This window comes from Falco biarmicus, chromosome 5 (assembly GCF_023638135.1).
Source record: "Falco biarmicus isolate bFalBia1 chromosome 5, bFalBia1.pri, whole genome shotgun sequence".
Classification (NCBI taxonomy): Eukaryota; Metazoa; Chordata; class Aves; order Falconiformes; family Falconidae; genus Falco; species Falco biarmicus.
In genome coordinates, this window is record NC_079292.1 from 58,798,643 (window position 1) to 58,825,405 (window position 26,763).

General features: G+C 45.8%; 1 protein-coding gene across 9 annotated transcripts in view; it reads left to right on the plus strand.

Moving 5' to 3' along the window:
- Nucleotides 1–26,763, plus strand: part of RBFOX2 (RNA binding fox-1 homolog 2) — a 174,269-nt gene that overhangs the window by 72,364 nt on the left and 75,142 nt on the right. For 4 of the 9 annotated variants that reach the window (XM_056340176.1, XM_056340178.1, XM_056340182.1 and 1 more), the window contains exon 1: nt 13,745–13,969. The exons of 3 other annotated variants lie outside the window; for them this stretch is intronic. In XM_056340176.1, the coding sequence (XP_056196151.1) occupies nt 13,757–13,969 (213 nt within the window). In that variant the 5' untranslated portion in view covers nt 13,745–13,756. Of the gene's footprint in view, nt 1–13,735; nt 13,970–14,356; nt 14,548–26,763 lie in introns of those variants that run through there. 2 more of the 9 variants (XM_056340175.1, XM_056340179.1) reach the window with 2 other exon arrangements.

Consider the following 26,763-nt stretch of genomic DNA (forward strand, 5'->3'; position numbering starts at 1 on the left):
GCTTGCTTGCATAGTTACAGTGTGTGGGCAGCTGCTCTGCTGTCCTGGTTGAACCAAGTTGGCAGGGAAAGTCTTTGCTCCTGTGTCAGAAGAACAAAATACTGCTTGAGAAAACCTTTTCCCTAAATTCTGCTTTTGTTTGTGTAGCTGGGAAGCCCTACTGCTCTTAAGATAGTGATACATTTAAGTCGATACTAGCGTAATTTATTGTGCGGACACTCTTCAACTTGGAACTAGTACCTTTTTCTATTTTAAGTTTGTCACATGGAAGCGATTTGATAAGCTGGCAGGCGAAGTGGGGAGGAAAATCCATACCAAAACCATCTCCGTTAGGGAGCAAGCATTCAGTTAGATGTGTAAGACATGGCCACACATTGAAATGCTCTGCAATAGTTGATCATGTGTTCCCCTCGCCCCAGGCAAAGGCGAGGTAAAACTTGTTAGCTCAAAGTCTTGGTGAAAGTGGTTTATCCTGTGAGTGTTTGTTGGGATAGGCTGGGAATATGTGTGGTGTCACCAGTGGCCCTGTGGCTGCCATGCAGCAGCTCGCTGGTGGGGCTGAGATAACGGTGTAACTATACTTACACTATGGGGGAAATCACCAGTGCGGTCCAGCCCTAGTTTGTGATTGATTCAATTAAAAATACTTGGTGAGAGTATCTCTGATGCTACCATCTGGTGACTTTTAATAATATTTATTCTTAGGAAGATAGTTCTTTAATTAAGGAATTAACCTTAATTTTTGTAGGCTTATTATAGATCTGTAGAAATGCTCAGGCTTAAGCTGCCGTATTTCATAGAAGTGTCAAGTCTTTCTTTTTTGGATCTCCCTGTTGTCCCCTTAAGGATCAGCTAATTGAACTGCTGCTGCTTGTTAAGTGGAAAACCAAGTGGGAGTATGAGAGACAAAATGGGCAAAGCTTTCCTCTGACTGAGGTTCTGGAACTAGCTGATAAATCTAGCGGCCTCTGTAGCAAAGGAAAACTGCCTCCACTCTATTCTTTTTGTTTCCCCTTTCTCCACTGCCCCCAAAGGAATATAGAAAGGCAGCGTGGCTGTCATGTAATGTCTAAACTACCAAGAGAAAAATTCTCCTCTTTGATGTTGAAATTCTGCATCTGGACATGGACACCTTTTTGTGTTTCGTGTAACAGGCAAAAAGCATTTTGATGGACATGCAGCATTACCAAGATCAGTGCATATACAAGTGGTCCCAAAAGAAAGCTGTGCTACGATCACCTTCATTGCCAAATGGCTTAGCCCAGAAGTACGCTTGTTTTCTTCCTGAAGGAATGCCAAGCACTTAAGAGTTCTGCTTGAAAGGAGGCCCAGGCCCAACACATGCATATTTTTATTTTCTGGAAAATCTGTGTATACTTTCTTTTCCCCCCTTATACTGTGGCTATGGTAATAAGTAAGGTGATGGCGCCTGATCTGGTTTTAGAAGCCCTTTTTGGACCTGTTGCATGTTATATTTAGGTGTGCTAGAGTTTTCTCAAGAAAGTATAATTAAAACCTGTTTTGTAATGCATGTTAAAACAATGGGTTGGGGAGAAATGAGAGTTGAAGTAGTGTCTTCTATATGCTGCTGGTATATCCAGACTGCTGCCAGCTTTATTTTGCAACTTAATCACTGATATATTTTTGTGAGTTATTGTTCTGTTAAAGCTACCTTCCTGGGAACCAGCTCATTAGCTAGTGTAGTGTATAAAGCCTCGGTTCTGGGAGCACAGTCTTTTTTTGACAGCAGATTTTTCAAACTTCAGATGAAGTGTTCATCGTTGCCTTATGTTTTTCCTTTATAATAATTTCATAGACAGACTTGGGCAATCTGAGTTTTGCCTGAATTGACTCTGGGCCCTTGCCCGGCAGCTGAAGTTGTGTGGGCAGGATCTATACTACCAACTTCAGGAAGACTCTGCCTACACAGGTCTGACTTCACATTCAGGAATAGTTACTCTTTCACCAAGAGTCTTGGTCTCTCTTAACTGCCATGACTGCTGTAGAGCAGGTACTCAGCTTGGTTTCTGGTTGAAGAAGATCCAAGCTTGTGATTTCACAAGTCCTGTTTTGGTCTGTAGGTTTCTGGAGTTGGCTAATGCTGCCATTCTACTGGGTAGCTGTAAGAAAACTCAACAAAACAAAAAAAAGCCAGTTGTCCAGCAAACAAAGATCTTGCAATATGCTGCTTTAGCAGACTGATGTGGTATCCTTGCTCTGCCTGTGTTTCCATGTCCTTCCCTAAAGCAGAGTTTGAGGCTTTGAGAAGAAGTGGTATTAAACAAATAATTATTTTTAATTCTGATCTGTCCTTTTATGCTGTGTGTTTGTAATTCTGTTTTAAAATTGTACTAGTTTTCTAGTCTAGACAAGCCATTAATATTTACTACCTACGTTTAGATGATGTGAACAGCTAAGGGTGGTAACAGGATGCAGGTATCTTACGTCCATAGTAGAGCGTGCACAGTGCCTAGATGTTAAGCCACTTTAGATCAGTTTGAGGACTACAGAGCTTGGTTGGGAATGTTTGGAGTGGTAAAGGAAGATGCAAACAAACTCCATCACTAGTAAGCAAATGGACTTGTGAATAGAGACTGTGTCACAGGAGACTGAAAAGGGAGATCTCCAGCACTCTGAGGGGAGAAGGCATGGCTATGAGCTATTTTAGAACTTCCATTTTATGAAATATTGTTGCTGGTATTTTTCTCTCTTAAATTTTCTTGAAATTATGAATTTTATAATGACTGAGTTCCATTGTCTGCCTGAAGTATATCCTTGGCAGAAGCAGGGAGTGTGATGGGGCTGTCCTCTCTGCTACACGTAACCTGGTATTTGCTGCTCACTCTAGCTTTGGACTTCTTAGGCCTTTTGCCAGAAGGATTTTAGTTTCCTTGGATTCAAAGTGTAGTTTTGGTAATTTCATTGTGCTAATGTGTTTTAGGAACATTAATCCTAATGAACACAAGGAATCAGTAGCACTAACTAATCAGACCGGGTTCCGGCAAGCAGTGGCTCCTATGGCTTTACCAACACATTCAAATTCTTTCTTGTGATGCCCTTATTACACTAATCCAACATGCTCTCGTTTGCTTCAGCTGCTACTCCACGTCCTCCAGAACTGCTGGTTCTGTTTCTACTTAATGCATCTCATACCTGATCTTCAGCATTTGCATGCTTAACATGTTTCACCTGCAAATAATGCACTGGCTTGGTGCTGAGTATTTGCTCTCCTGTATAGCTGATTGGCCACCAGATCTTCTTGCTCTTGAGATCAGGACACCTATATAAAACTGCCAGGTTTCTGAAATAGGAGGAAAAACAATTTATGAAGTCACCTATTGGTGAGCAGAAGCAAAGATGATGACAATTTCGGAATATTGAGCTTTCCTGGGCATGCTCTGCCTACACTTCCATCCTTTCCACTTGAATCTCTAATGATTTCAGGGTCAAAATAACAACTAGAACATATTTAATTTTTCTAGTCATTGGTTATACTAAAACTGGGAAGAAAAAAAATCATACAGCTTTTTGAAAAACATTACATCTATTCAAACCAAACAAGCGTTAAACCCCAGAGAATGTAGCCCTATAGAGGAATGATGACTTCCCAGTATAAATTCTCACCTTGTGTGAGCGAAACCCACCTTTGTGCTGAGGACATGGGACTTGCTTTGGTGCAAGATGAGACTCTCTTGCAGCTCTAAAGATGTAATCTTGGTACCATGTGCTGTTTGTCTAACACCGGTACGAGCTGGCTGAACCGCTTGATCTATTTAGCTGCTATGGAAATCAGTACATACCCAGCCAGAAAATACATCCTTGCTTGCTGGCATGTTTCCTACATTTACATCAGTCTTTAAAAAGCAGAGACATATTGTAAGCTGCTCATCAGATCCCTGATGACCCAGTTTAGCAGATGTAGTGATTGGCTAATTGTTAAAGATGCCATTTTTGGTGGTGAGAGGAAGAGCATCAGCCAGGCTTCTAGCAATGAAGAGTTAGAATCAGCAGAGGTAAGAGCTCTTTAGTGGGAGTAACTAGATAAGGCTTGGATTAATTTGTCTGGAAAACAGAGAATTATACTAAAGATTTTATAAATTTAGTTTATGAAATGAAACTGTTGGTGTAATTTCCTTAGTAAAGATCAATGTGGCGTAATGACTGTGCAGCATGAAAATATCTTAGACTCCACGCTGTATTGCTGTGTCCCCACAGTGCCACAGTTTTTAACAATTAAAAAAAAAGAGTATATGGAAAATGTATGGAACTGCCATGGCTGCACTTCAAGAATAGGGAAGCTATGGCTAGATTTTGTTCTTATAGCTGTAGTTATAATTGTGACTTAGCATGCTCGTTATAAGGAGTCTAAAGAAAGCAGGCAAAGCAAAGCCCAGGGCTGTGGTCTTGCATTTTCCAAAAATGCTCTTTAGTCTGCAGACATCAAAGAGAGCAGTGCATGTGAAGCAAAATACTGGGTTTTGAGAACGTTCGGAAAACCTTGTGTAATCTCCATGCCTCACTTAGTACACAAAGAGGAAAATTAGGCAAGTGCTGCTACAGTAGCATGTAAAACAGTATCTCTAGGCAAAGCAAGGGGTAGGCAGGAGATGGAAAACAATAAAATTAAATGTTTTTAAAAAAATAAAAATGATCAGTTTCTAGATGGGTGATACTCTTGGTTGAGGGAGCTGGGAGCTGTGTGATTGGTAAATGCACAAATGTATCAGGGTTTTTTTTTCAGGCTCCTGGGATTAGAAATAACAAGTAGAGGAATCAGAGCTACTGGTGCAGAACATGAAACTGGATATTATAGGGATAATATCAATCTGCAAGAATGGTAATCATGGCTTTAACGTGCATTCAAGATTATGTGTGGTTCAGATAGGGTAGATGTAAAAAGTGATAGGCTGTATTGTATGCAGTGAACTGTAAAGGAGAAAGAAGAGTAAAACTGATAACGCAGGATGTGTTTCTGGTCAAAATTGCTGTGGGGAAGAATGGTGAAAGAGGTCCCAGAGGGAGTACTGTGAGTCTGCTGTAATCCCTTCTAGGACTGGATTAGGATACCAACTTGAGGCTCTGAAATGATATCATTCCCCATACCTCAGAAATAAATATTAGTATTAGAAACTTTAATTTCTCAAATATAGCTTGGAGATCAAATGCTGCTGATAATAGGGTGAAAAGATTTTGTCATGCATCATCATCACCTGTTGTTGAGACAGTGAGTGAATTATTGGTGCTATGACTGTTATAGGAAAACAAGCTGTTTAGAAACCTCTGTGTCTCCATATTTGGATGGGGTGCTCATGATACAAGCTTTGATGCATGAAGCAAAATAGTTAGTGAAATCAGTGAACTGGATTGAAAACTTAGACTTCCGAGTGTAGAATTGTGTGGTTTGGGTTTGGGGTTTTTTTGGTTGTTTGGGGTTTTGGTTTGGTTTTTTTTTTTTGTTCTGTTTTTTTGGTTTGTTGGTTGTGTTTTGTTTTGTGTGGGGTTTTTTTGGTTGGTTTTTTTTTTTTTTATGTTAGAGGTACTTTGGAAACAAATTCTTGATGGTACAAGTAAAGTGGAAAAAATTTGTAAGAAGAAACCTCTACCTAACTTATAAAGACTATTAGTACAAACCCACAATTTACAAAAGAATTTATCAGCAGAGATTGCTGTGCCTTTAAAGTCAGTAGGGATGAAATGACAACTGCCAAAAATTAGGCTGAGTTAAACCTTGCAAATGTTGCTAAGGAAATGGGTGACTGTTTCTCAAAATACAATTAGAGAGAAGGGAAGATGTGAGGCTGCTTAGTGTTGGGGATAGGGTAGTTGATGAGGATACTGGTGTGATCACAGAATTGAACAAAATATTGTTGTCGTTGAAGGTAGAGTTGATCATGGGAGCAAGGGCAGGATGGGTAACTGACATGAACCTACCACAGAAGCAACCATGTTGGACATTTCAAAGACCCTAGTGCACGCAGGCTGGGCTGAGGAGCAGGGTTGCCTGGGGATGGGTACCTGTTCCTGAAAGTGAAAGAACCATTTCATGGAGTTGCAGATCTGATAAAATTTTTAATCTATCAAATCAGGATTGCTATCATATGTTTGGAGAACAGGAAACTTAATAGCCCTATTGGTGTGGTGATGGGGAATGATTTGAGTAAATACAGACCTGTTGGCCCAACCTCATCTGTATGCTGACACAAAAATATTAATTAAAGGCTTGGACGCAAATGAGAAATGCGATAAAAGGCAACACACATCCATCAAAAATAGGGTTGTGCCATATCAGCCTATTTGTTTTTAAGATAACTAATTTTTTTTAACTCAGTAACACACATTTTTCTTAATGGAATGATGTGTCTTACTGTAGATGGTTACTACAACATCTGATGTGGTGCTCCAGAGGGAAGTATTAATGAGACTAGAGAAGATGCAGTTTAGTGCTGGAGTTGTGAAACTGATTAGGAGCCAACAATGTTGTTCTGGGTAATGTCAAAAAAAAAAAAAAGATGCTCACAGACTGGATCAGGTGCAAGAAGGGGCTTCTAGAGACTGGGGAATAGCAAGCCTGTCATGTGACAAAAGACTGGAACAACTGCTTGTGTAGATGGGTAGAGAGGAGGGGATACATGAGGAAGGTTACTTGTAAGGGAAAGAGGAAAATAAGTTTGATACAGAGGGCAGTACTGGCACAAGAGCAAAGAACAAGCAGAAGTTGCTCAGGAATAATGTTAAGCTGGTGACGAACACAGATTCCAGCTGCTGGGGGATCCTGTTCTAGAGCAGCCTTTTGGCTGGGGTAGTATAGCTGCAAAACCCAGTTCTAAGCTGTAGCATGATAAATTTTATGAAGAAGTTAGATGATGATGTATGGTAGCAGTTGATCTGATTTTGTGTGTTAGGTCTTTTCCAGTCGTAATATTTCTGTAATTTTAAAATTATTCATGCATGTAAGCATTTGCAGGAACAAGGCTATGTTTTTATAACAGTTACCTAACCTGTGTTACTGGAAATACATGTGCATAGCAGGTTATGTGGTAATGGGCCTTTATCTCAAAAGAAAATTATGGAGTGCAGCGCCATCTTATTTGATGAATATTTGTTGCAAGTCAGTGCGCAGTAGAAAACCAGCCATTATGGCCAGCCTTGCATAAAATTAAGTAGCTTATTACTGGTCAATAAAGCCCTGCTGTATTCATCTTGGCACATAGAAGTTTAAAACTAGTCTTTGTCGTTTAATTTCCTGTGGGACGCAGGAGGTGCAATGCTTTGTTACCAAAGCATCACCCAAGTACCTTAATGCTGATTAAGGCAGAGTACTTAAATCTGCATCAGAAACTTTAAAGCATGGCAGTTCTATCTGGATCTGTAGTTAAAACAACAGAGGAGCTTAGGTGATGCTCCCTGCTGCCCCTCCTTGTTTTGTTTTGCCCGTTTGATGGTTATTTATAGATAGTAAGATATCTGTACTAGGATTTGGAAACATTTTATTCCCCTGAGGCCTGGTTGGAAATGACAAGAATTGGATTGTGAAATAAATGTAAGGATTTTAACTTAGGGATTTGATTTTAAAACTTGGGGCAGTAATATGGAGTAGCAAAAGCCAGGCTGTGGAAAAGCCTTTGGTTTTTTGTAAATTAATTCCTTTTCATAAAAAGATATTACTGGAGATAGTAAATTGCCTGAGTGTATAGTAACAAATTATGTAAAAGAATGAAGGGCAGGTATGTATTGAATGTGTAGTTACAGAAAGGAGAAGGGGAAGAAGAAGGAAAAAAAGTATTTGTCATTCAGAGGAAACCAGATGGTATCTGTGCCCCAAAGCAGGGCTGTTGGGGGGAGTGCTGGAAGGTGGCCAAACAGCCGTCTGAAGGTGAGGAGGAGAAGGCATAATGTGAGCTCCAGAAAGCTAGTTTGGGTCTGGGGCAAAATAAACTAGCCTAAGGCAGAATGAGATAGAAGTTCATTGTGGGAGCCTCATCCATTTTCCCTGGTGAAGAGATCTAGAAGCATAGCTGCTTTCCCATTTATGGGCAATTAATTTCTCTCTCAGTGCAAAACTTCACACAGAAACAATGGCTATAGAAACTTTTTTTTTTTTCCTTAGATGTAGAAAATGTCATGCTTTATACTCCTCAAATTGGCCATGCTCCTTTTGTAAGGAAGAAGCGGCCCCATGGCCGGCCCTAGGAAAGATGATGAGAGTGGGCTGCAGCTGCTGTAGCCACTCACCCAGCTCGTAGCTGTCCTTTTCTGAGTGTCTCAGAAGGGCAGTGGGAGCAGAGGACAAGCCAAGAGCTGTCCCGCTGGGCTGGGTGGGTCAGAGGGCTGCGGATTAGGCACCCCTTAGATAAATTACAAAGTGCTGCACATGCAAATTTGCTAGATAATGATCCACGTATATAACCTCTTTTAAAAAAAACCCAAACTGAAGTTTAACTCTTGCCGGGGGGAGGAGGGGGAACAGTAAGGATGGAAAGGCAGCTATGCCAGAGCTAGGCTGAGGTAGCTGTGCAGTGGTGCATCGCAGCACTACAGAAAAGCTTAAGGTTAGAAATGCAAAAAACTCTGACTACGAATTTAAAATGGGGGAGGGGGGGGTTGGATGGCCCTTCTTGGGTTTGTTCACTATATTTTGATCCTTATTTTCGAAACCTTGGAGGGAGGGGTTTTATCACTGCTGTCCTTTGGATAAAGTGGGAATCTTTTGTGGTTTTGGGCTGTTAACTTGTTGGGAGCCCAGATTTGGGCTGGTGTCAACCTGGTGCTGTTTGATGTAGCGATGGGTGAAACCTCATGGGATTTGCTTTGGGAGGTTGGGCACCCCCGGCCACCACCCCCTCCCCCCCCCCCCCCCCCCCCCCCCCCCCCCGGCCATGGTGTGATGGTGTGTCTTCTAAGAATCAGCAGTGGGCTCTTGGGTGTCAGGTAATGTGTCTGGCCTGCCGGCCCCTGTCCAGGCAGCTCATCTGTCCATGTCGGTCAGGGAGTGGATTCCTCCCTGGGAAAGAGGAGGATGGGCTTCCTAAAACGGGCACAACAACTGGTCCTGCCCAGCCTTGCCCCCTTCTCCCCATTGCTCACCATCCCCTGTGGCAGAGTTAATCTCCCCCCCTCCTCCACCCCCAGTTTGACTGGAACAGCTGAGGAGGGCAACCTGCAGGCCCGCGGCTGGGGTGGTGGGGGCCACCCCAGAGCCCAGCTCCCCCCAGCAGCCCCAGTTCCGGCAGCTGTCCTTGCCCGCCTCAAGTGCGGAGGGAGGGAGAAGTGTTAAGTGATACGGGCACATACTCCCTCGTGAAAGAGATCCCTTCAGCGCACGATGTCAATGTGGCTTCTCCCCTCTCCCTCCCTCCCCAACACCAAAGGGTTTTACTATGCTAATCCCAGCACCTGTCCCTGCCGGGGACAGCAAGAAGGGTATGGGGGTGGGGGAGGAACAGTCCCATATGTTTTTCCCTGCCCTGGATTGGGAGCATTCCCTCTGACGCACCTAGAGCCCAGAACATATCCTCTTTTCAGATCCTAAATGCTGTTTGCTTCCTCCCATCCCTGGCAGCAGTGGCAGTGAAGATCCTGTGTCCCCCTCTTTCTGACAGTCACTCTGTTTGCTGCCCGGGAGTTGCAGGACGCTCCTCGGTCGAGGCTTGCAGGGCTGTTTTCAGTAGGGGATTTCTAATTTTAGGAGCCTCTGCCGCCTATGGTTGAGTGCTGCCTTGCTGGATCCCAGAAGAGAGGGGCTGAGCCAAGCCGAGCCAGGCAGCTCCTTTTTATTTTCAGCTGAGCTAGTGTCAACCTGAGTGGCCCCAGAGGCCTGAGCCAAGCACTGCGCAGGGCTGCCAGAGTCCTTCCCACAAGGCTGAAAGACGGAGACTCGGGTTTGAAGCTTCCAGTCCTGTGTCTGTTTGGCCTTCAGCTGGAGGATCTTTGGCTATGTATGGTGTGTATTGTATGGATTACCAATACCCAGTCGTCCAGGTAAGCAAAAGGACAGTGGTGACTTTACAGAGTCTTGGTGTTTGCTCAGTTATGTTCTTTGGGCAGAACTAGAGCTTAAGTGCTGGTCTTGTAAAAGGACAGAGTTTCCATGCAGGGCTCCTTGGCTTGGTGTGTCCCAGGCCTTGGCAGCCTGGAGGCTCTGCAGAGGGCTTTGAAGCTCCTGCACACGAGTGGTACTGTTTGACACTTCAACTCCAAGGTCTGTGTTGAGACGCATGTTTTGGTTTGCATTTTTGCCCTTATTTCCCCCCCCCCCCCCCCCCCCCCCCCGGTGTGCGTGTGTGTGAACTGACAACAAAAGTGTGTTGTTGTGTATATTTACTGCATTGTCTGGGTGCATGTGACTTGTACATGTGACTGCAGTTCGTCCTGCAGGGACAGCAAACACCCCCCAAAACCTCTCACAAAGTCTCATTTGTCACCTTTTTGCATTTGGAGGTCCAGCAAGGATGTGTAAGGTGATAGGAATGGGTGGGTTTGAGAGCTGCGCTTGGGGCAGGGCAAAGCCTGTACTGCAGCCTCTGCTGGGGGAGGGGGCTATATTTGGAACACACGTGAGATTTGCTGGCCCGGTGTGTGGTGTCTTGGAGAAGCCGGAGGCCGTGGGTCAGGCTCAAATACTTTTGGAGCCAAGTGAAAGATGATGTTCTCTGCACAGTCCTTGGCTATTCATTGTCAGCATTCCCTGTCTGCACAGGCACCAAATTTATCCAGAAAACGTGAAACGTAGACTAGTGGTTGAAGATAATCTACCCTGAGATACATCAGATAGCCACTAAAGAGTGTTTTGTTAGGCTACCTTGTACTGGAGGTTTTATTACGCACATGAATAGAATCCACCAGCAGAAGTGTGTCTTTTGGTTGTTAAGATTTGTTCCTGATAAATTGGTTCTTTGCACTGGAAACTTTTTTTTCCTCCCTCTGGCCTTGATCCAGCTGGCAGGTTTGCTCCACCTAAACTTGAGCCAGCACAGAAATGCAGGTAATGGGATGTTAAAATCGAAGGCTGTGCTTTCTTTCCACCCTAGTAGCAAAGGGGAATTATAGGTATAGCAAGAGAAAAAGGAAAACAAATCCTGAAACTCTCTGAAAGCAGAGTACTTGTGGCTTTCTAGTCCCTCTCTCCCTCCCCCCCCTCCGTCCCTCTCTCCCTCCCCCCCTCCCCATTTATATGAGTCCTATGGGTGTTAAACTAACCCAAGCATTTGAAAGTGTACATGTAGGCCACTTAGTCAAATCAGAGTTTAGTTCTTCATCTGTGCTCTCGCCAGTATGACTTCAGTGGCCTTGTCCTGTCACCTGCTGTGCAAACATCCTTCTTGAGCTTATTTTCCTTTATGATGGGAGCCAACCAAAAACCATCATGTACATCCGGGTTAACACCAAAGAGAATATAAAAGTGGTGCAGACATGCTCAGATGGGAGCAATGAACTTTGCCTGGCATGATCAGGATGGTAAACTGTGCCCTGACACTGCAGAGGCAGGCTAGTTAAATTTGCCCGTAGCTATTTCAGAATGCTACTTCTACAGCACGGTAATGAAGTTCGAATGCATATGTGCCTGTGTTGCATGAGAAATCGTAAGAACTCGTAAGTAGTGGCATCTAGAGCCATTTTAAATATGTTGCTTTTTGAATAAAAGCAGGAAGTAGGAGGGAATGAGGGATGATCTCATGGCACTGAGCTGTTATGTTCTTCAGGCTTCCAGCCTTCAGCTCTACTCATGCTTCTCTGTTGTTTTCAGCGGCATATTCTGCAGTTTGAGTCTTTGGGTTTTCTTGGTAGAGGGTGGCAAATGGTGATAGTAAATTGGGCAGTGGTACTATGATTTTCACGTAGGAGAAGCTAAGTGGAGGCCTACCAGATTTATTTCATTTGGCCACGAGACAACATCTGAACCCTTTGGCCCTTAGTGAGGAAAGGCAAGTTGCACAGATTCACCAATTTTATCAGTCTTGTTTGTTACCAGGTGTTGCTTTGTGGGCTCCAGTAGAGCCCAAGACAACAAAGATCTCAAGTTTCATCAAGTCTAATCACGTTTTCCATGGTATCCTTGAAGCTTTTGAAACTCTGTATCAAATGTTCATTTCGGCTGCTTTTGCCGCAATTTGAGCTCCTGCAGACCTGCATTTCTTGTTGCCTGAGCACAACCATTGGAAATTGGGGCTTTTCTTTTACTAAACAGGAGCAAAGGTGGATATATTCCAACCATGGGGGAGGAGATGCTTTCTGGCCTACAGTGGAGATGAAAGAGGGAGACCAGCAGTAGATCACACTGAAGGGAATTCCCACTCTGTTGGCACACGAGCAAAGCAGTTGTTCCAACTGGGTGGTGGGAGGCAGTGCAAGTGAGGGTTCAGTGTGCAGCCGGGCACCTCTTTTTCCTTAGAAGATTCTTTTTGATGGCAAATATTTTTAGAGGTTCCTAAAGTGAAGGCCAAAATGGATTAGAAATGATGCTATCCCAGTTAATAATGGTGGCTGATGATAGCATGTCATTTCCCTGTCCTCAAGGTCTGTGCTGCAGCCCGACATCTGGGACTAGAAATTGCCACCCTGTGGCACAGAGGTGACAGAGCGAATGCAACAGTTAAGTGGAGAGAATCAGGATATTACCCTGAATGATTTGCAAAGGTCTGGTGAATGAGGTGCATGTCGCTGAAACCTGGTACTTTGTTGTGGCAAAGGTATAAGGAGGTCACTGTGCTTTTTGCTGCTTTGAAATAGAGTTTAAATTTGACCCAGAATCGTGTTCCAGAATCTCAGGTTTGTAATAGGGGAGGGGAAAAAAATAAATCCAGTACTTTCCCTGGTTTTGCAATACTGCTTTTAAACCTGTAGTATCGTAATATGCAATTTAGCAGAGAGGGTGAGATAACTTGGGAAAACGTGGATTCTGACTCAGAGCCATGCGGGCTGCAGCCGTGGAGGCTAGCTCCTTCCCCGAGGACCCCACACCACAGGTGACTGTTCGGTGGTGTGGGGTGGCTGGACTGTGGTGCTCTGCCTCCATGCTCCCGGGGACATACGGGTTTGCTGGTGGTGTGGTCTCAGGCTTTTCACACTGGGAGAGTGAACTGGGCTGGGATGTGTGCTCCTGCTGGTCTGCTACTGAATTAGAAGAGAAAGGGGAAGGCAGGGAGGGAGCCAGAGGTCAGTTTGCAGTGAGTGAAACTGGGAAAGTGAAAAGCACCGTGGGGCAACATGGGCTGCCTGGGGAACAGTGCAGGAGCAGAAGCCTGTGAAGCAAAACCACTAGGCTTCCCCCCCCCCCCCCCCCTTTTCTTTTTTTAAACTGTAAATTATAACTGGGCATATTCGTGCAAAGGACAGCTCATGGGGATGCAAGGTGTTACTGCACCGTAATTTGGCTTTGCTGCTGCTAAAGCCTGGGGAGTCTCTCCAGGACCAGGTGTCAAGATGAGACACATCAGAGGGGCAACTTGCCTGAGCTGGTTTTATCTCTGCGTCACGAGCACTGGAGCATCAGCACAGTCGTCTTGTCTAACTGAGGCAGACCTGTGCTCGGTCCTGTCCGTGGGTTTCTGTGGGTGCAACGCTGGGAAGAATCAGTCCAAGCATCTCGAATCCCATCTGCCAGATGGGGTAGCAGTATATCGGTCTGTTGTGCAGGGTCGCTGGGAGAACAAATGCTGCCAACCGTGGCGTGCTCAGGTGTTAAGGGCCAGATGCTTACTGAAGATAAATGGGAGGGAAAAAAGCAAGCTGGGAAGGAGTCCAGCGATCTCCAGTTTTTATGATGAAAGAAATGCAGATCCTGGCACGGATACTGCTTCCGGTTCACCCGGCGCACCCGGTAACCCACGCGTTCTCCCCTTTGTGGCAGGGGGGAGGTTTGTGCAAACTGACAGCTCCCTCCCGAGCATCCTCCTTGCCGGGAGATGCGCTGCGCCGCCCGGTGAGCGCCGGCCGGGGGAAGCCCGGCTCCAGACCCGAGCCGCTGGGAATGGTAGGGACGGAGGAGCGGGGCAGGCCCTGGGGTCCTGCCGGGCCGGGAGCAGCGCTGCGCGGGATCGTCCCGACCTTCGCTTTTGTTTCCAGCTGGCGTTCGGGCCCCCGCCGAGCCCCTTGGCTGCCCGGGGGCGGGGGGTCCCGGCGGACCGGCGAGGGAGCGCCCCGCCGGGGCTGCGGGCGGGGGTGGCCGGGCCGAGCCGGGCGGGGCGGGGCGCGGCGGGGGGCGGTCCCGGCTCGCGTTAATTACCTTCGGCATTCGGGGCGGCGCTTCCCGCAGCCATCTGGCTGAGCCGGGGGGGCGGCGGGGGGAGCGGCGGCCGGGAGGGAGGGGAGGGAGGGGAGGGAGGGGGAAGAAAGGGAGGAACACGGGAGAAGAAAGGGAGGAAAAAGGGCTCGGGGGGCACCGTGCCGGCGAGGCAGCGCAGCGCAGGCACCCGCCGCCGCCCGCCTCCACGGGGCTGCTGCTTTTTTTTTTTTTTTTTTTTCCTCTTTATATATATATTTTTTTTTCCTCTCCCCTGCGGCCGGGCTCCCCCATTTTGGTTTATGGAGAAAAAGAAAATGGTAACTCAGGTAAGGCCGGCGGGCGGGCTGGGCTGGGCTGCCGGTGCCGCGCCGCCGTGGCTGCCTGCCCGGCTTTGTCTGGGCGGCGAGCGGGGAGCGGGGGGCTCAGGCGGAGCGGGGCTGCCGGCCCCGGGGCTGCCCCGGCTCCGCGCCGCCCCCGCCCGGCGCTGGGGCTGGAGGGAGCCCCGCCGCGCCGGGGACCCGGCTCGGGCGCGCTGGGGAAGGGGTTCCCGCAGGCCCCCTGCCCGGAGCAGCCTCGCGGTGCCCTCTAGGGAGAAGCGTTGCGTGAGGGGCACGGGTGCCCCTGCTCCCGAGTTGGGCTAAACCCGCCTTTGAACGGCCGATCCCGAAGGTAGACGCCGTCCCAGCCCCTTCTCCATCCAGCTGCCGGTGGCCGCGAGGGCTGGGAAGCCCTGGGAGGTGGCTGCAGGCGTGGGGGCTGCCCGTGTCTTCCCCGGGGAAAGTGGCTGACGTTTCCCAGGGAGCGCACCCAGCTGCCAGGGCCATTGTGTTTCCCCTGCCTCGCACGGGGATTTTATCGGACAGTGCTCGCGTTTTAAGGCTGCTATATGTTCCTAGATTTTTGTTTAAATTTTTTTTTCTTCAAATTCTTTTTTCTTCACAGCATCTGCAAGTTGCCAACGGAGATGGTGGTGGTGGGGGGTGGGCAAAGAGAGGAGGAGAAGGAGGAGAACAGCATCACGGAGCAGGAATCCTTCGGAGTTAGGCGTTATATAATGCCCCGCAGTGCCTTGCAGAGCTGGAAACCTTTGGGGGATATTCCCAAAGGGGGTGGAGGGAAGGACTCTCAGAAGGAACTTTTCTTCAAATCTGGGTTTCACAAGTGCTGTTTTCCTGTGGAGCTTTGCAGGTTTTTAGCCTAGATGCATACTGTGATCTGGGTTTTCCTTAGCCCTGGCTGAATCTCCCTTCGTTAGCTGCTCCTGAGATCCTGCATGTCCCACTGCAAGGGGCAGCACTTTAGCGGGTGCCTGGCTCAGAATGAATCTGCTGCAAGAAGTGACGCTGGCTTTGACCCTTTCTGCCTCTCATCTTCTATTGATTGTCAGTGGCTGAAAAATAGGTCTCTGTCCACTCTTAAGGTATCTTCCCAGGCTCCCGAGCCCCACCTTCTGCTCCTTCTGTTTAGTCCCTTCCATTACTGATGCCTTTTTATCTGGACCAAGGTTTTCTGTTTTGAGATGGAAGAGCTCTGCAGAAATCTCCCGAGGCTTTCTGTATCTATATTTTGTTTAGCGAATGATGCTGAAAAGCTGTGTCTGCAGTCGGGGTCCGTTTGTGTATTGCTGCATGCTGAGAGTGTGCCTGGTTAGATGGAGATGTATGCCCCTGAGCTGGAGATTGGTGTGTGCACATTTCAGAGAGTTGTTCTGCACAGCCTTGTATTGCAATGTGCTCTTGTCCGCAACCATTATGCACATAGTCTGTGGCTGTGTGGTGTAGAAGGGTGCCTGGGTCACCAGTACAAGAGTGTGTGTAGTTTATGTGTGCCTAGGACCAACCACCCTGAAGCATGAGCCGGCTGGCTTGGAGATGTGCGGAGCTGGGAAGGATGGGGTTCTGCTGAAGCACTGGCTGAAACGGGAGGGTTTGGGATATCGTAATAGACTTCAGGGAAATGTCTTCCACAGAAATAGTTAATTTACTAACCTGGGAAAGGAGGCATCAAGACCATGCATTATTAGTACTGGATGACCTTGAATTATGACTGTCTTAAGAGTATGTACTATCTAGGCTAGGATAGGTTTCTAGGATTTAGCATGTTTACAAGCTGATGCTGATGAAGATGCACGTTAAAATAAGCAGTAGTGGAGAAGAGCTAAGACTGCGTCTTTGTTGGGGTCTCTGAATGAACGACAGATAGCCCTCTTATGCAGAGTTGAGGAAGATGGCAAGGGTGAGTTCAGCGGTAGCATAGTGCTGCTTCTTGCAGGGGCAGCATTTGGCTTGCTAGGCTGGTCCTTGGCAGTACTTTGCTGCAGGTTGGACAGCGTGTGCGGGCTGAAGGAGCGCAGCACATCCAGGGCAGTATCCTCAGCCACATTATTCTCATTCTGCAGTGCTGTTTGAAGCAGTGGAGTCGCCTTACTCGCAACCTGTGAACTTACTTCACTGAGGCTCTGTCTCATTTATGAAAAGTAAACGTTGGTATGTGAAGCTGGTAATTGCCACTGAATTCAGCATTGCTACAGTCTCTTGCTCAGTTTGGTTCAGTCTCCAGACAGCATTGCCTGCCTGGTCTGTGTTCTGTTGTGTTTTGGGGAGTAAGCTTGCTCATCTTTCTTGGAAATCTGGGAGATCAATTTCTGTATAGGCATGAGGGGCTGGTGAAACAAAATAAATGGGAGTGTGTGGGGTGGGAAGACTAGAAACGGTGATGAGAAGAAATGGGAGATGCTGGAAGGTAGAAATGTGCTTGAAAAAGAGGAAACCAGAATTGCTAATGAAAGCAAGAGCTCAGATTCATTAAGAGAAAGTACCCTGGTCTTATCCCTCTTAATCCTAAATCAGTGAAAATGAGTGTTAAACGAGGCCTAGTACATCATGTGCTAATTGCAGATAAAAGAGAGCGTCTTCAGTGGATGGGAATTATATGCTAAAAGGCTTTTTCTCTGTGTGGTGCATGGTGAGGTTGCTGGCTTGCGTGGAGCACAAAGCCCTCCCTTTCTTGGACAGCCCAGTGCCTTGCTGGCGTTTTCCTCCGAATCTGTTTCCCATCAGGGCTGGGAGAGGGGGAAGGTGTCGAGCATCTCAGAGAGTGGAAAGGGAGCTGCTGCCTCCTTAAGGAGTCCCGCCAGCCCATGTGGCAGCCGGCAGTGCCGAGCGAGCATGTGTGTGTGCGTGTATGTATGTACGTATGCCTTTGTAATGAATCCCCCCGCCATTGTCTGCTCCCCTCCCTGCTGCTGACGATGGAGCCTTTCACCTGGGCTTCTGCCTGCTGGTGGGCCTGCTTCCAAGATGGGAAGAGAAGGAGGAAGGGTTGCTCATGGTAATTAAAGCCAGACCAGGGAGAGCTGCTATTTTCTGACTGCAGCGCCCCGTTTTCCTCCTTTCTCTGTCTTGAGTTCCCAGCTTTTGATGTGAGTGTAGGCAGGAGCATCTGAAGGTCCCCTTTTGTGCAGCTGCAGGATCACCAGTCTCCATTTTGCAGCACCATTTGAAGCATCTTTGCTGCCCTGCCTGCCAGCATGCCCCCTCTTGTTCCCCCCAGCACCCCTCAGAGGCTCCAGCCAGCGCCGTTTATCTTGGCACGTGTTTGACTTGCTACACTCTGCCCAGGGCTCAGGGAGGTGATGGCGTTTGTGGCTTTGAGACTAATTTATGTCCTTGTTAAAATGAACCAGCAAGCAGCCTCATTTTTTCCAGAGATTTTCTTCCCTTTCCCTTCCCCCTTTCATAACCCTTTCCCTCCCAGACCCTGTGTGTAGCTGTGAGACAACCTTGTGCAGCCAGAAGTTGCTCACTTAGTGATTTTTTTTTTTAATTAAAAAAACCCCAAACAAATGCAGAGCTCCTTAAATGGAGATCTTATTTAAATCAGAGCAGTGGCTGACTCATTAAAGGCCTCTCTGTCTCCTTTTCGTTCCTCTGCCTCATTCCCTTTCCCTCTACCTCCCATTACAGTAATGGTGTGATAAAACGGATCTTTGTCTGTGCTCCATGTTGGGATCATGCAGGGGATGCGTATTTGGGGGGTGGGGGGAAGACAGGAGACAGGGAGCCCTGTCACGACAGCCACCTTGTGCTAGCTAAAATTGTACAATGCATCCCATTATAGGAGACCGTCCTCCTTTGTTTGAACCGTCTGCAAGGGAGACAGAGTCCCAGAACAGCCTCCCCCCTCCTGTCCCCTTATGTCCGCTTTAGGATTTGTTCCCCTCCAGGCAAGCTGGATGCTGCAGGAATCCCATGCCTCCCCTAAAAAAAAGAAGTAATAATAATAAAAGAGAGCTTTTCCTATGTGTAGTGGAAGGCTCCCCTTTTTTCCCTTCTGATTTTTCCTCAGGAGCTACCATTATACCTCTATCCCTTTCCCTTGCTTTGAGGATTTCATATCCCTTTCCTTTCAGGCCAGATGTTCTTGCTGTTTGCTTCTCAGTTTGGTGTTTCTCCTGCAGACTGCATGAGCTGTCTGGAGGGGATCTCTCGCTTCTCTGTCCATGGCCTGGTGCTCATCCCCTTTCTTTGCTCTTTGAAAAGCGGTGCTTATTTTTTGTGGTACCCAACTCCTGCCTATGCCTATCCCCTAGTTTTTGCTTCTGTTCTACTGTTTGTCATAGGACTTTGGTTTAGCGCTGTAGACGCCATGTCAGCAGCAGAGGTTTGTGTGAGAGGGATCTTGGCCAGTCACTTTTCCAGGAGAATCTCCCCTGGGAATTGAAAGATGGATCTGTGGCTCACTTTCCCTGGTTTAAGGACATGGTTGCTTGAGGTGGGCCTATGGATTCTGTCTGTAACTGTTGTGATACTTAAAAGATTCAACTGCTGCATGATAAAGGCTTTATTCTTAAGGGCTTAAAAAAAATCAATGGGGCCTGTCAGAACCCACTGAATGTTTTTTAAAGTGTTTTTCTCTTTACCACCTTTGCCGAGCACTTTCAGGTGCACTGGAGTAGAAGCCAACTGCTGTAGGCTTGGGATGGCAGAAACTGCATTCAACACTGCTGAGGCAGGATAGCGATGTGAAAGGGAACTTGATACAGCAGGGCCATTTCCTTAAGTCCCTGTCCTAGAAATAACCTCGCTGCTCCCTAATGCATTTCTTCTGCAGGTGACTAGGTAACTATCCCCAGGTACCTGGGAATTGAGAAATGAGGATGCCTAAGTTTGCCACAGTACGCACTGTGATACTCGGATTACAAGGCTGTGTAAATTTAACATACTGTTTTATTATTTTAAGAACTATTAATTTGTGAAGTTATCTGTGTTAGTGAAAAGGTTGTGGTGAGCTACTAAAAAATACTAGAAGTTGAAGGTTGAGAAGAAGGGAAGCCTTTAAAACCAGCAACATCTTTACCTGCAGGTTATTAATTCATGATGGCTCCATTGCACTTAATTAGTATTGACTGGCCTTCTGCTATAAAATTCTAACGCTAGTGCTAACGGGGGCTGCAGTAAGGGGGCTGATGTCTTTTAGACCTGGGTTCTGGTCTTATTAACTGCTTCAGGTAAAATGCTTAATGTTCCTGGTTTAGATACATTTTCAGCAGATGATGTGTGCGGTTAGCTGCTGCTTTGCAATGAGTTCCTTAACCTATTTGTCTCCCTGCTGCAGAGTCACAGAATTCACTAGTGGGCATCACTTGGAATTCTAAATACCAGGGAGAGGAGGTGGTTAATTTGCCTCAGTCTTCTCTCAAATGTTACTTAAAAGGATTTAGTCAGGTATTCTTTATACCTGACATGTTCCCCATAATCAGAGTAGAGAAATGTTAACTTTTCTACCAGAAGTATATTTGTGTGCCACTGCAGAGTTATTTATGATCCTGTGCTTTGCAGAACGGTTTGCTGGGCTGCTAGAAGTTGTGCTGTGACCACTGAGGGCTGGTTTCATAGGGTTTGCAGAAGCTAGAGCAATTAATGCTCAATTGAAAGCTTTTTCAAAAAATAGTGCGCTTTGCCTATATGAAAGAAAATAGGACAAATGATGGGTCTGTTGAGCAGTGTGCTTTGTTTAAAATACCTGATTTTTTTTTTGTTTGCTTTGTAAAACTGTCCATTGAACAATATTATTTACAAACTAAATTGGGAGATATCAAGACGGTAATGAGAAGGCACTTCAATTCCAGGGCATTTCTGTGTTTTAAGTTGGGAAAGAAACCTTCATTTGTTCTCTTTATTTCTGTTTCTATTTATGATAGTCTTTAATCACATGATTGCATGCTATTTTTTTTCACAAGAGAAGAAAGAAAACCCAGACAAACCTCCACCCATCCCCATCAGCTCCAGTATATGTGGCACCATGGTGACCTCTGCAAGTATCAGTAGCAGGGTTGGTTATCCCAGATGCATCCCACAGACCTCCGCCACTTGCACTGGATGTGTAATTAGCTGTCATTTTCTGTGCAGGCCAGCTTGATCTACTTGCCAGTTGGTTTTGTGTATTTGCTGACAGCAGAGGAATGGTGACTTTTCGCAGTATTAGGCTCTGGTTTAGGCTTTGGGAGTGTACACTAGTAGGCACATTTTCCCCTTTTACATCCCTGCTTGACCTCTCCTGTCTCACCCTGCCATCCATCATCTCACACTCTCCTCATGACCCTGGTCGGTAGCTTGTCCCATGCAAGTCTGTGTCCATGCTGTTCCTGTCTCCTTTCCTCTCCAGTTGTGTCTCATGCTGTTTCAGCACACTGCTACTTTACCTTGATTGTTTTGGTGCTTATTCTTTCTCCTTGTCCTGTGTCTTGACTACACTCTGCTTGTCTTACGCATTTTTAACTTCTCCGCCCGCTTCTTGCGTTCCTCATTTAGTTGGCCTTTTCTATTCCTATTGGGGTCAAACTTGGCTGATCCATCCCTTTTTCCCCCCATCACTAAGTCTGTCCTGTTGGTGCTCAGGCTTCTTGTCCCAGTTTACTTGCCTCCCGCTACACTTCCACATCTGTTTCTTGGGTTTTTTGGATTTGAGGTAGGTAACTGCTACTCCATGTTACTTGATGGCTACAAAGGGGATGGTGCACAGCACAGGACATGGATTGTCTCCTTGCAGTCATTGATCTCCTGACCTGGATCTGAAATGGCTGGTATCTCCTGTGAATCTGTAGATGAGCCTTGAATGAGCATGAAATCGCAGAAAATGGGGTACAAGCAGCACTGCTAGATACTCTCAAGAGCTTCTCTATTTTCTGGTAGAAAAAAATATCTAAACCATTCCTAATGGCAAGTAACCTGCCTTAAAAACATTGTCATGACACTGCCAGTGTTGACAATCCAAGTCCTTTCCTTTCTAAGCATTGCTGGCTCTTTCCTAATATTTAATATAAAGCATTTATTCTTTCCAGGTTTTGCATGCTCAGTTTTTTTTTTTCTTGTTTTCAGCCTATTTTGACCATTATATATAGCTTTTACTAGCTGATTTAGTTGATAAGACAGGCACTGTAGTTTTCCATAGTTTTTGTTACAATGTTCCTCAGATTTTGGTGGCTAAATATAGATTCCTGAAATGCAAATTTTTCTGTTAATTATGAGGTCTTTGAAGGCTTTTCAAAGTATGTGGGGTGATTTCGGTCTGTACACACACACACTCTCTCTTAATCACAAATGACAAAATATGCCCCCTGCTTCTTTCTTGGGTTTGATTGATAGGGCTGAAGTAACAAAAAAAAAAAAAAAAAATTACCAACCCCGAAATCAAATGCAGATAATATGAAAAAAAAAATCAGTTCCAATGGTTGCACAGAATTATAAACAACTGAAAACAGGGTCTTAACAGTGGAAAGTATCAGCCAGCCTGGCTCTACCAGCTCTGCCTGTAATGGAGATTTTCACCCTGAGCAGTCTCTAAATACCTAACTGCAATTGCACACCTAGTAGCCTGTAATCTGAGGGTGCATGAAGACACCAAAAATGTCTGAGTAATTGTGACTAATCTTCTAGCCGCTTCTGAAGATTGCCCTTGGGCTGGGAGTCTTGAGTATGGTTAAAACCCTCTGAACTGTCCTCCCGGTTATCCTGCTTAAAATTCATAGTCTCTTTTTTTTTTTTTTTGTGGTCCTGTGGAATTTAGGATTTCTGTGTGCGTTATAAGTTCTAGTCTCACAGAGTTATCTGACTTGGAGGGCATATTTGACTTTCAGATAATTGCTTTTGATTAACCAAGATTTAGACAATCAGAGTTTGACCTATGCAGTGCATAGGCCATCATTCACCTATCTGGCCTCACTGAGGCTCCTTATCTGAAGCCTATGCTCTTCCTCCAGTCCTAATAGCAAAATCTGCTTTAAATTGCTTAAAAAGACCAATTTAAAAATGCTTTGGAGAGGAGTTCAGATTTCTTGGATAGTACTAGTCCTCCTTTGTCTCATGTACCCTCCATGAAGAGTGAAACCCTTAATTTGATTTATTGTGCTTTGTAGCTTTTCTTATTTTTGCCATTGCAGCGTAGGAAAGGAGGTTATCAAAACTGAACAATCCTGCAAAGTACTTTGGAATATTAAGGGGCAGGAGTAAGGCAGGCTTTTGTTTTCCGGTGTGTCCCTTTCCTGCTTTTTAAAATGTGGTTGAGGTACAGCAGCAGGGGAAAGCATTTCAGGGTTTCAACAGGCAGTTTTAGATCTGTTACGTTACAAAAGACCTTTCCAGCCTGAACAGGAGGAAAAGGAGGTGAAATTACCGAATTAGTCAATTAGTTGCCTGTTGGTTGGACTATAAGGTATTGTGGTATGTTAGCTCTGCTTAGTGTTCAGATATTCTATGTGCACTAGTTTGCTTTAACTTTTCCCCTTGCTTTTCTTCGTGTGTGTGAAGTTGTTTAATGTTACATTTGCTTTGCGAAACTATTCTTTGGTCTGCCTCCAGGATGAAGCACTCTTCTGTCTCGAAGCAGTGGTAAGGGGAGGAAAAGTATTTCTAGGGGTCCCTCTTAAATAAGTTTGGTTTGGGCTGTTGTGGGGGGGTGTGTTGGTCGGTTTTGGGGGTCACTTTAGACCATGTAATGGAGCCAGTCTGTGAGAGAGTGTAGTGTGGTGAGAAACAGGAATGAAAAAGGTGGTGACTGGAGGCTGTGGTGAGAATTTGGTACAGTTCCCTGCTCCAGGGACATGGGTGACAGACTATGAATGATTCATACACTTAAGTGTGACGGATGAAGAGCTGTAGTCAAGGAAGGACTGACCCTCTTGGTGGCAGAGGGAATTTAGGTCATCCAAAGCTACCTGCAAACCTTTATCCTGAGAGAAAATTTGCGAGGGACTGTAGATCTTCAAAGCTTCCTTTGGTCAAAATGCTGCAAGGGTGTGAAAATGAATGTATGTGGTAGCATGGATTTCAGAAAGGTTGGAAAATACTGCGGAGATCTTGATACTCTGTCAGAAACTAAGACTTCTAAATGTCTTGTCTCAATGAATAAGATGAATCTAAATAAACTGTGTTAAATCAGATTAAAGATCCCTGAGCCATGTTTTCCATCAAGTAGGAAACTAGCTTTGAGCAGCCTGATAATGGCAACTTTGGCTGTAGACAAAATGAAGGTCCTCCTGAAACAAGCCCTGCTGTGAGGAGGTAAGAGAGGTGGTGATGTTACTGCCCTTTTTGCAGGATTTTTTGTTGTTGTTGTTTAGGAATGCTCTTAAATGGTTTTGACAATGAGCTGCAGGAGTTACTGCAAGCACGACACGTAAGTCCGGAGAAAGCTGCACCAGAGGCTGCAGGCTTGAGCGTCTCTGTTCAGATCCGTGCTGGCCCTCCATCCTGCCTGCTCTCCATCCTGCCTGCTTTTGCCAAGTCTCCCTGCCCAGTGGGGGGCTGGGGTCCTGCCTGGCAGCTCAGCAACATGGCCAAGAACATACCTCCTAGCCAGACCTCTGCTTAAAGCAGAAGTGGCTTTTTTTAGTGGGTGAGTAGGAAACTCTGAGCTATGGTATTTGTAACACAGAGAAGAATAGCTGGAGCTGAGTAATAGGAATTTCTTAATGTCTTGGAGGAGCATAAAGGAAGATAAATTTCAGCCTTCTAGGGGTTTTATAGAGGACTGTAGTTGGTTTCAAAAGTGTAGTAGGCCTCTAGGTTAGCTGTGAGGCACTGTGCGTTACCACACAATTATTCTGAGATACTGTCTGGCCTAAATCTAAGAGAAAAGCTGGTGGCAGGAAAGAACCATATTTGACTGATGACTTAAATGCAGAGCTGTGATGCGCCTCCTGGCTAGTATTCTGGCAATCTTAGTAGAGTGTTAGTGTGGGGCCAGACCCCCTGTAGCCTTACCCAGCTGTGAAGTGGTTTGGGAATTGCCCTCAGCTGTGCTCATCCCGACTTTCTGCAGGGGGTTACTGTGCCTGTGTGAGCTGCTCTGTAGCTCTGCGAGGTCAGTTGTGTTAGTCCTGCTCTTGCTGAAGTGCATGGAGATGAGTTTGTTAATTAGGTGTGATGTTGGAATTGGAGCACAAAGCTAGAGGCAGATGCTGAAACCATTCCCTCTGTGATCAGCGAAGATTGACCACAGCTATGAAATACAGGTGGTCCTCATACCCTGCGATGCCAGATTCTGGGAAGGCTTTATGTCCTGGACATGTGAGGGGAAGCTATAAGATCAATTTTCATTTTAAATTATTTAAAGGAAGTTTTTCACATTTAGCACTCTTCCTGCAAATCTTGAAGTGCATTTTGAAGGCCTGACAAAGCAAAGGGACTTCAGGTAACAATAAATACACTGGCTGCTGTGGGCTATTACTTATGCTGTCATTGGCCAATTTTGAATATTAATTCTTCCTAAAAATTTAATAGGATGCAAACAATTGTTAGTTTGTGATTAGCTTTACTAGCCTGGATGCGTGAAGTTGGGAAGGATCACTCAGAACAGAAAAACAGGTTACAGAGCACTGATTTGTTCTTGTGTTCGGTGCTTGGCTGATCCTTTGAGTTCTCAGTGTTGCCTACCCTTTGGTTCCAGTGGAGAAGGGCAGTTCAGATCCCTTCAAATGAGACTATGTTAACACCAAGTGCTGAGGGCTTGTGCTGAAGAACATTTCTCAGGTTTGACAGTGATGAAGTATGTTTGTGGGCTGTGCTGGCCTATCTGGGGGATATTGGGTTGCAGAGGGACATCTGTTTTGAAGGAGCGTGTTTGTAGGACAGAGCAACTGCCCGTCTGTCTGTCTGTTCTGTGCAGTAGCTTCAGACTGATGAGAAGTGATTCCAGTTCCTTACGTTCTCATTGCTTCAGATTGAAGCTTTTACATCTCAAAGGAACAATTGATTTCTACTTTCTTGTTTTCAGTTAATTGTGTTCGTTCTAAGGCAGTGAGGCTTATTATCTTGGCCACTTACATGCTTGTGCTGCAGGATCTCCTTCCTCCCTGACCTTAGTCACACTGATACGTGTTTCACATATCTCATCTCTTAAAGGAGGCAGTTGTGCCTTTGAAAATTAGAAGAACTGGCAGAATCTGCTGAAAACTTGTGGTGTTTTAGGTCAGCTGTCAGTGATAGTAACCTGATCTATGGCAGATCTTTCCCTCCCTCTCCCCAGGGTACCTGCTCTGCCCTTTTCATGCCAGTGGGGTTGATATGATCCAAATTAACTTTTTCATCTGTTAGCATTTATTTCCTGAGTCATGAGAGGTCCTGAGGAGCCACAGAATTAAATGTTGCTTTCCTTCCCAACATTTTTTGTATTGTAGCAAGCGTTATTTTTTCATTCTTGCCTGGGGTCAGATGCTGAGTTTTTCCATGTTAGTGTGCTGTTGGGTGTGTGACCTATCATGAGAACAAGATGGAGTTGCACAGTCAGCAGAGGAGCACTCATCATTTCCATGTCTGCTGCAAAATGGTGGCTTCAGCTCTAAGTTGCTTGGTGAGGTAACTGCTTATCTTCCAGGATATTTTGCTTCCTCTGTGTATTAAGTCTGCTAATAGGATAGGAAAGTAGAAGGTAGTTTTTGGGCCAGGTTGGGTCTAACTTCTGACTAGATTCTTGAGATTGAGTGATACATGAAGGACAGCTGGAGTGGTGGTTAGGAGCAGAGATGTCAAATACCAGGACTTGCTGCTGGCAAAGCAGCAGGATTGTTGTCACTCTCTGAACTGCATTGCTGTGATAGCTATTTATATTTTTAATGTAAATAAATGAATAGCATTTTTTTTGGTGGCATGGCTGATGGCCAGTCTTGAAGGAGGGATGGTGCTGCTCTTCCAGGAGCCTTCAGTCAGGAGGGATGGAGGGTGGCAGCAGGTGATTGATCTACCTATTCAGTAGACAGCTGTTCTTCCTTGAAATGCTATCTGGAGAGAGGTTTTGCTGTTTGATAGTTCAGTATTTTACTTTGGAGCCAATTTATGCCATAAAGGAGGGGGATGAGAGAGTGTTTTGTTAATAGGAAACGGGCCATCCTGAGCAGGCTATGCAGCATTCAGATGTTGTCTTGACCGTGAGGACTATGGATGATGTGGCAGGAGCCCAGGCTTGCAGTTGGAAGCTCACTCTTGATGTGCTGCAGGGCCCTTTCTGCACATAGCAAAGACACGGCTTTTCCCCTTCAAAGGTCT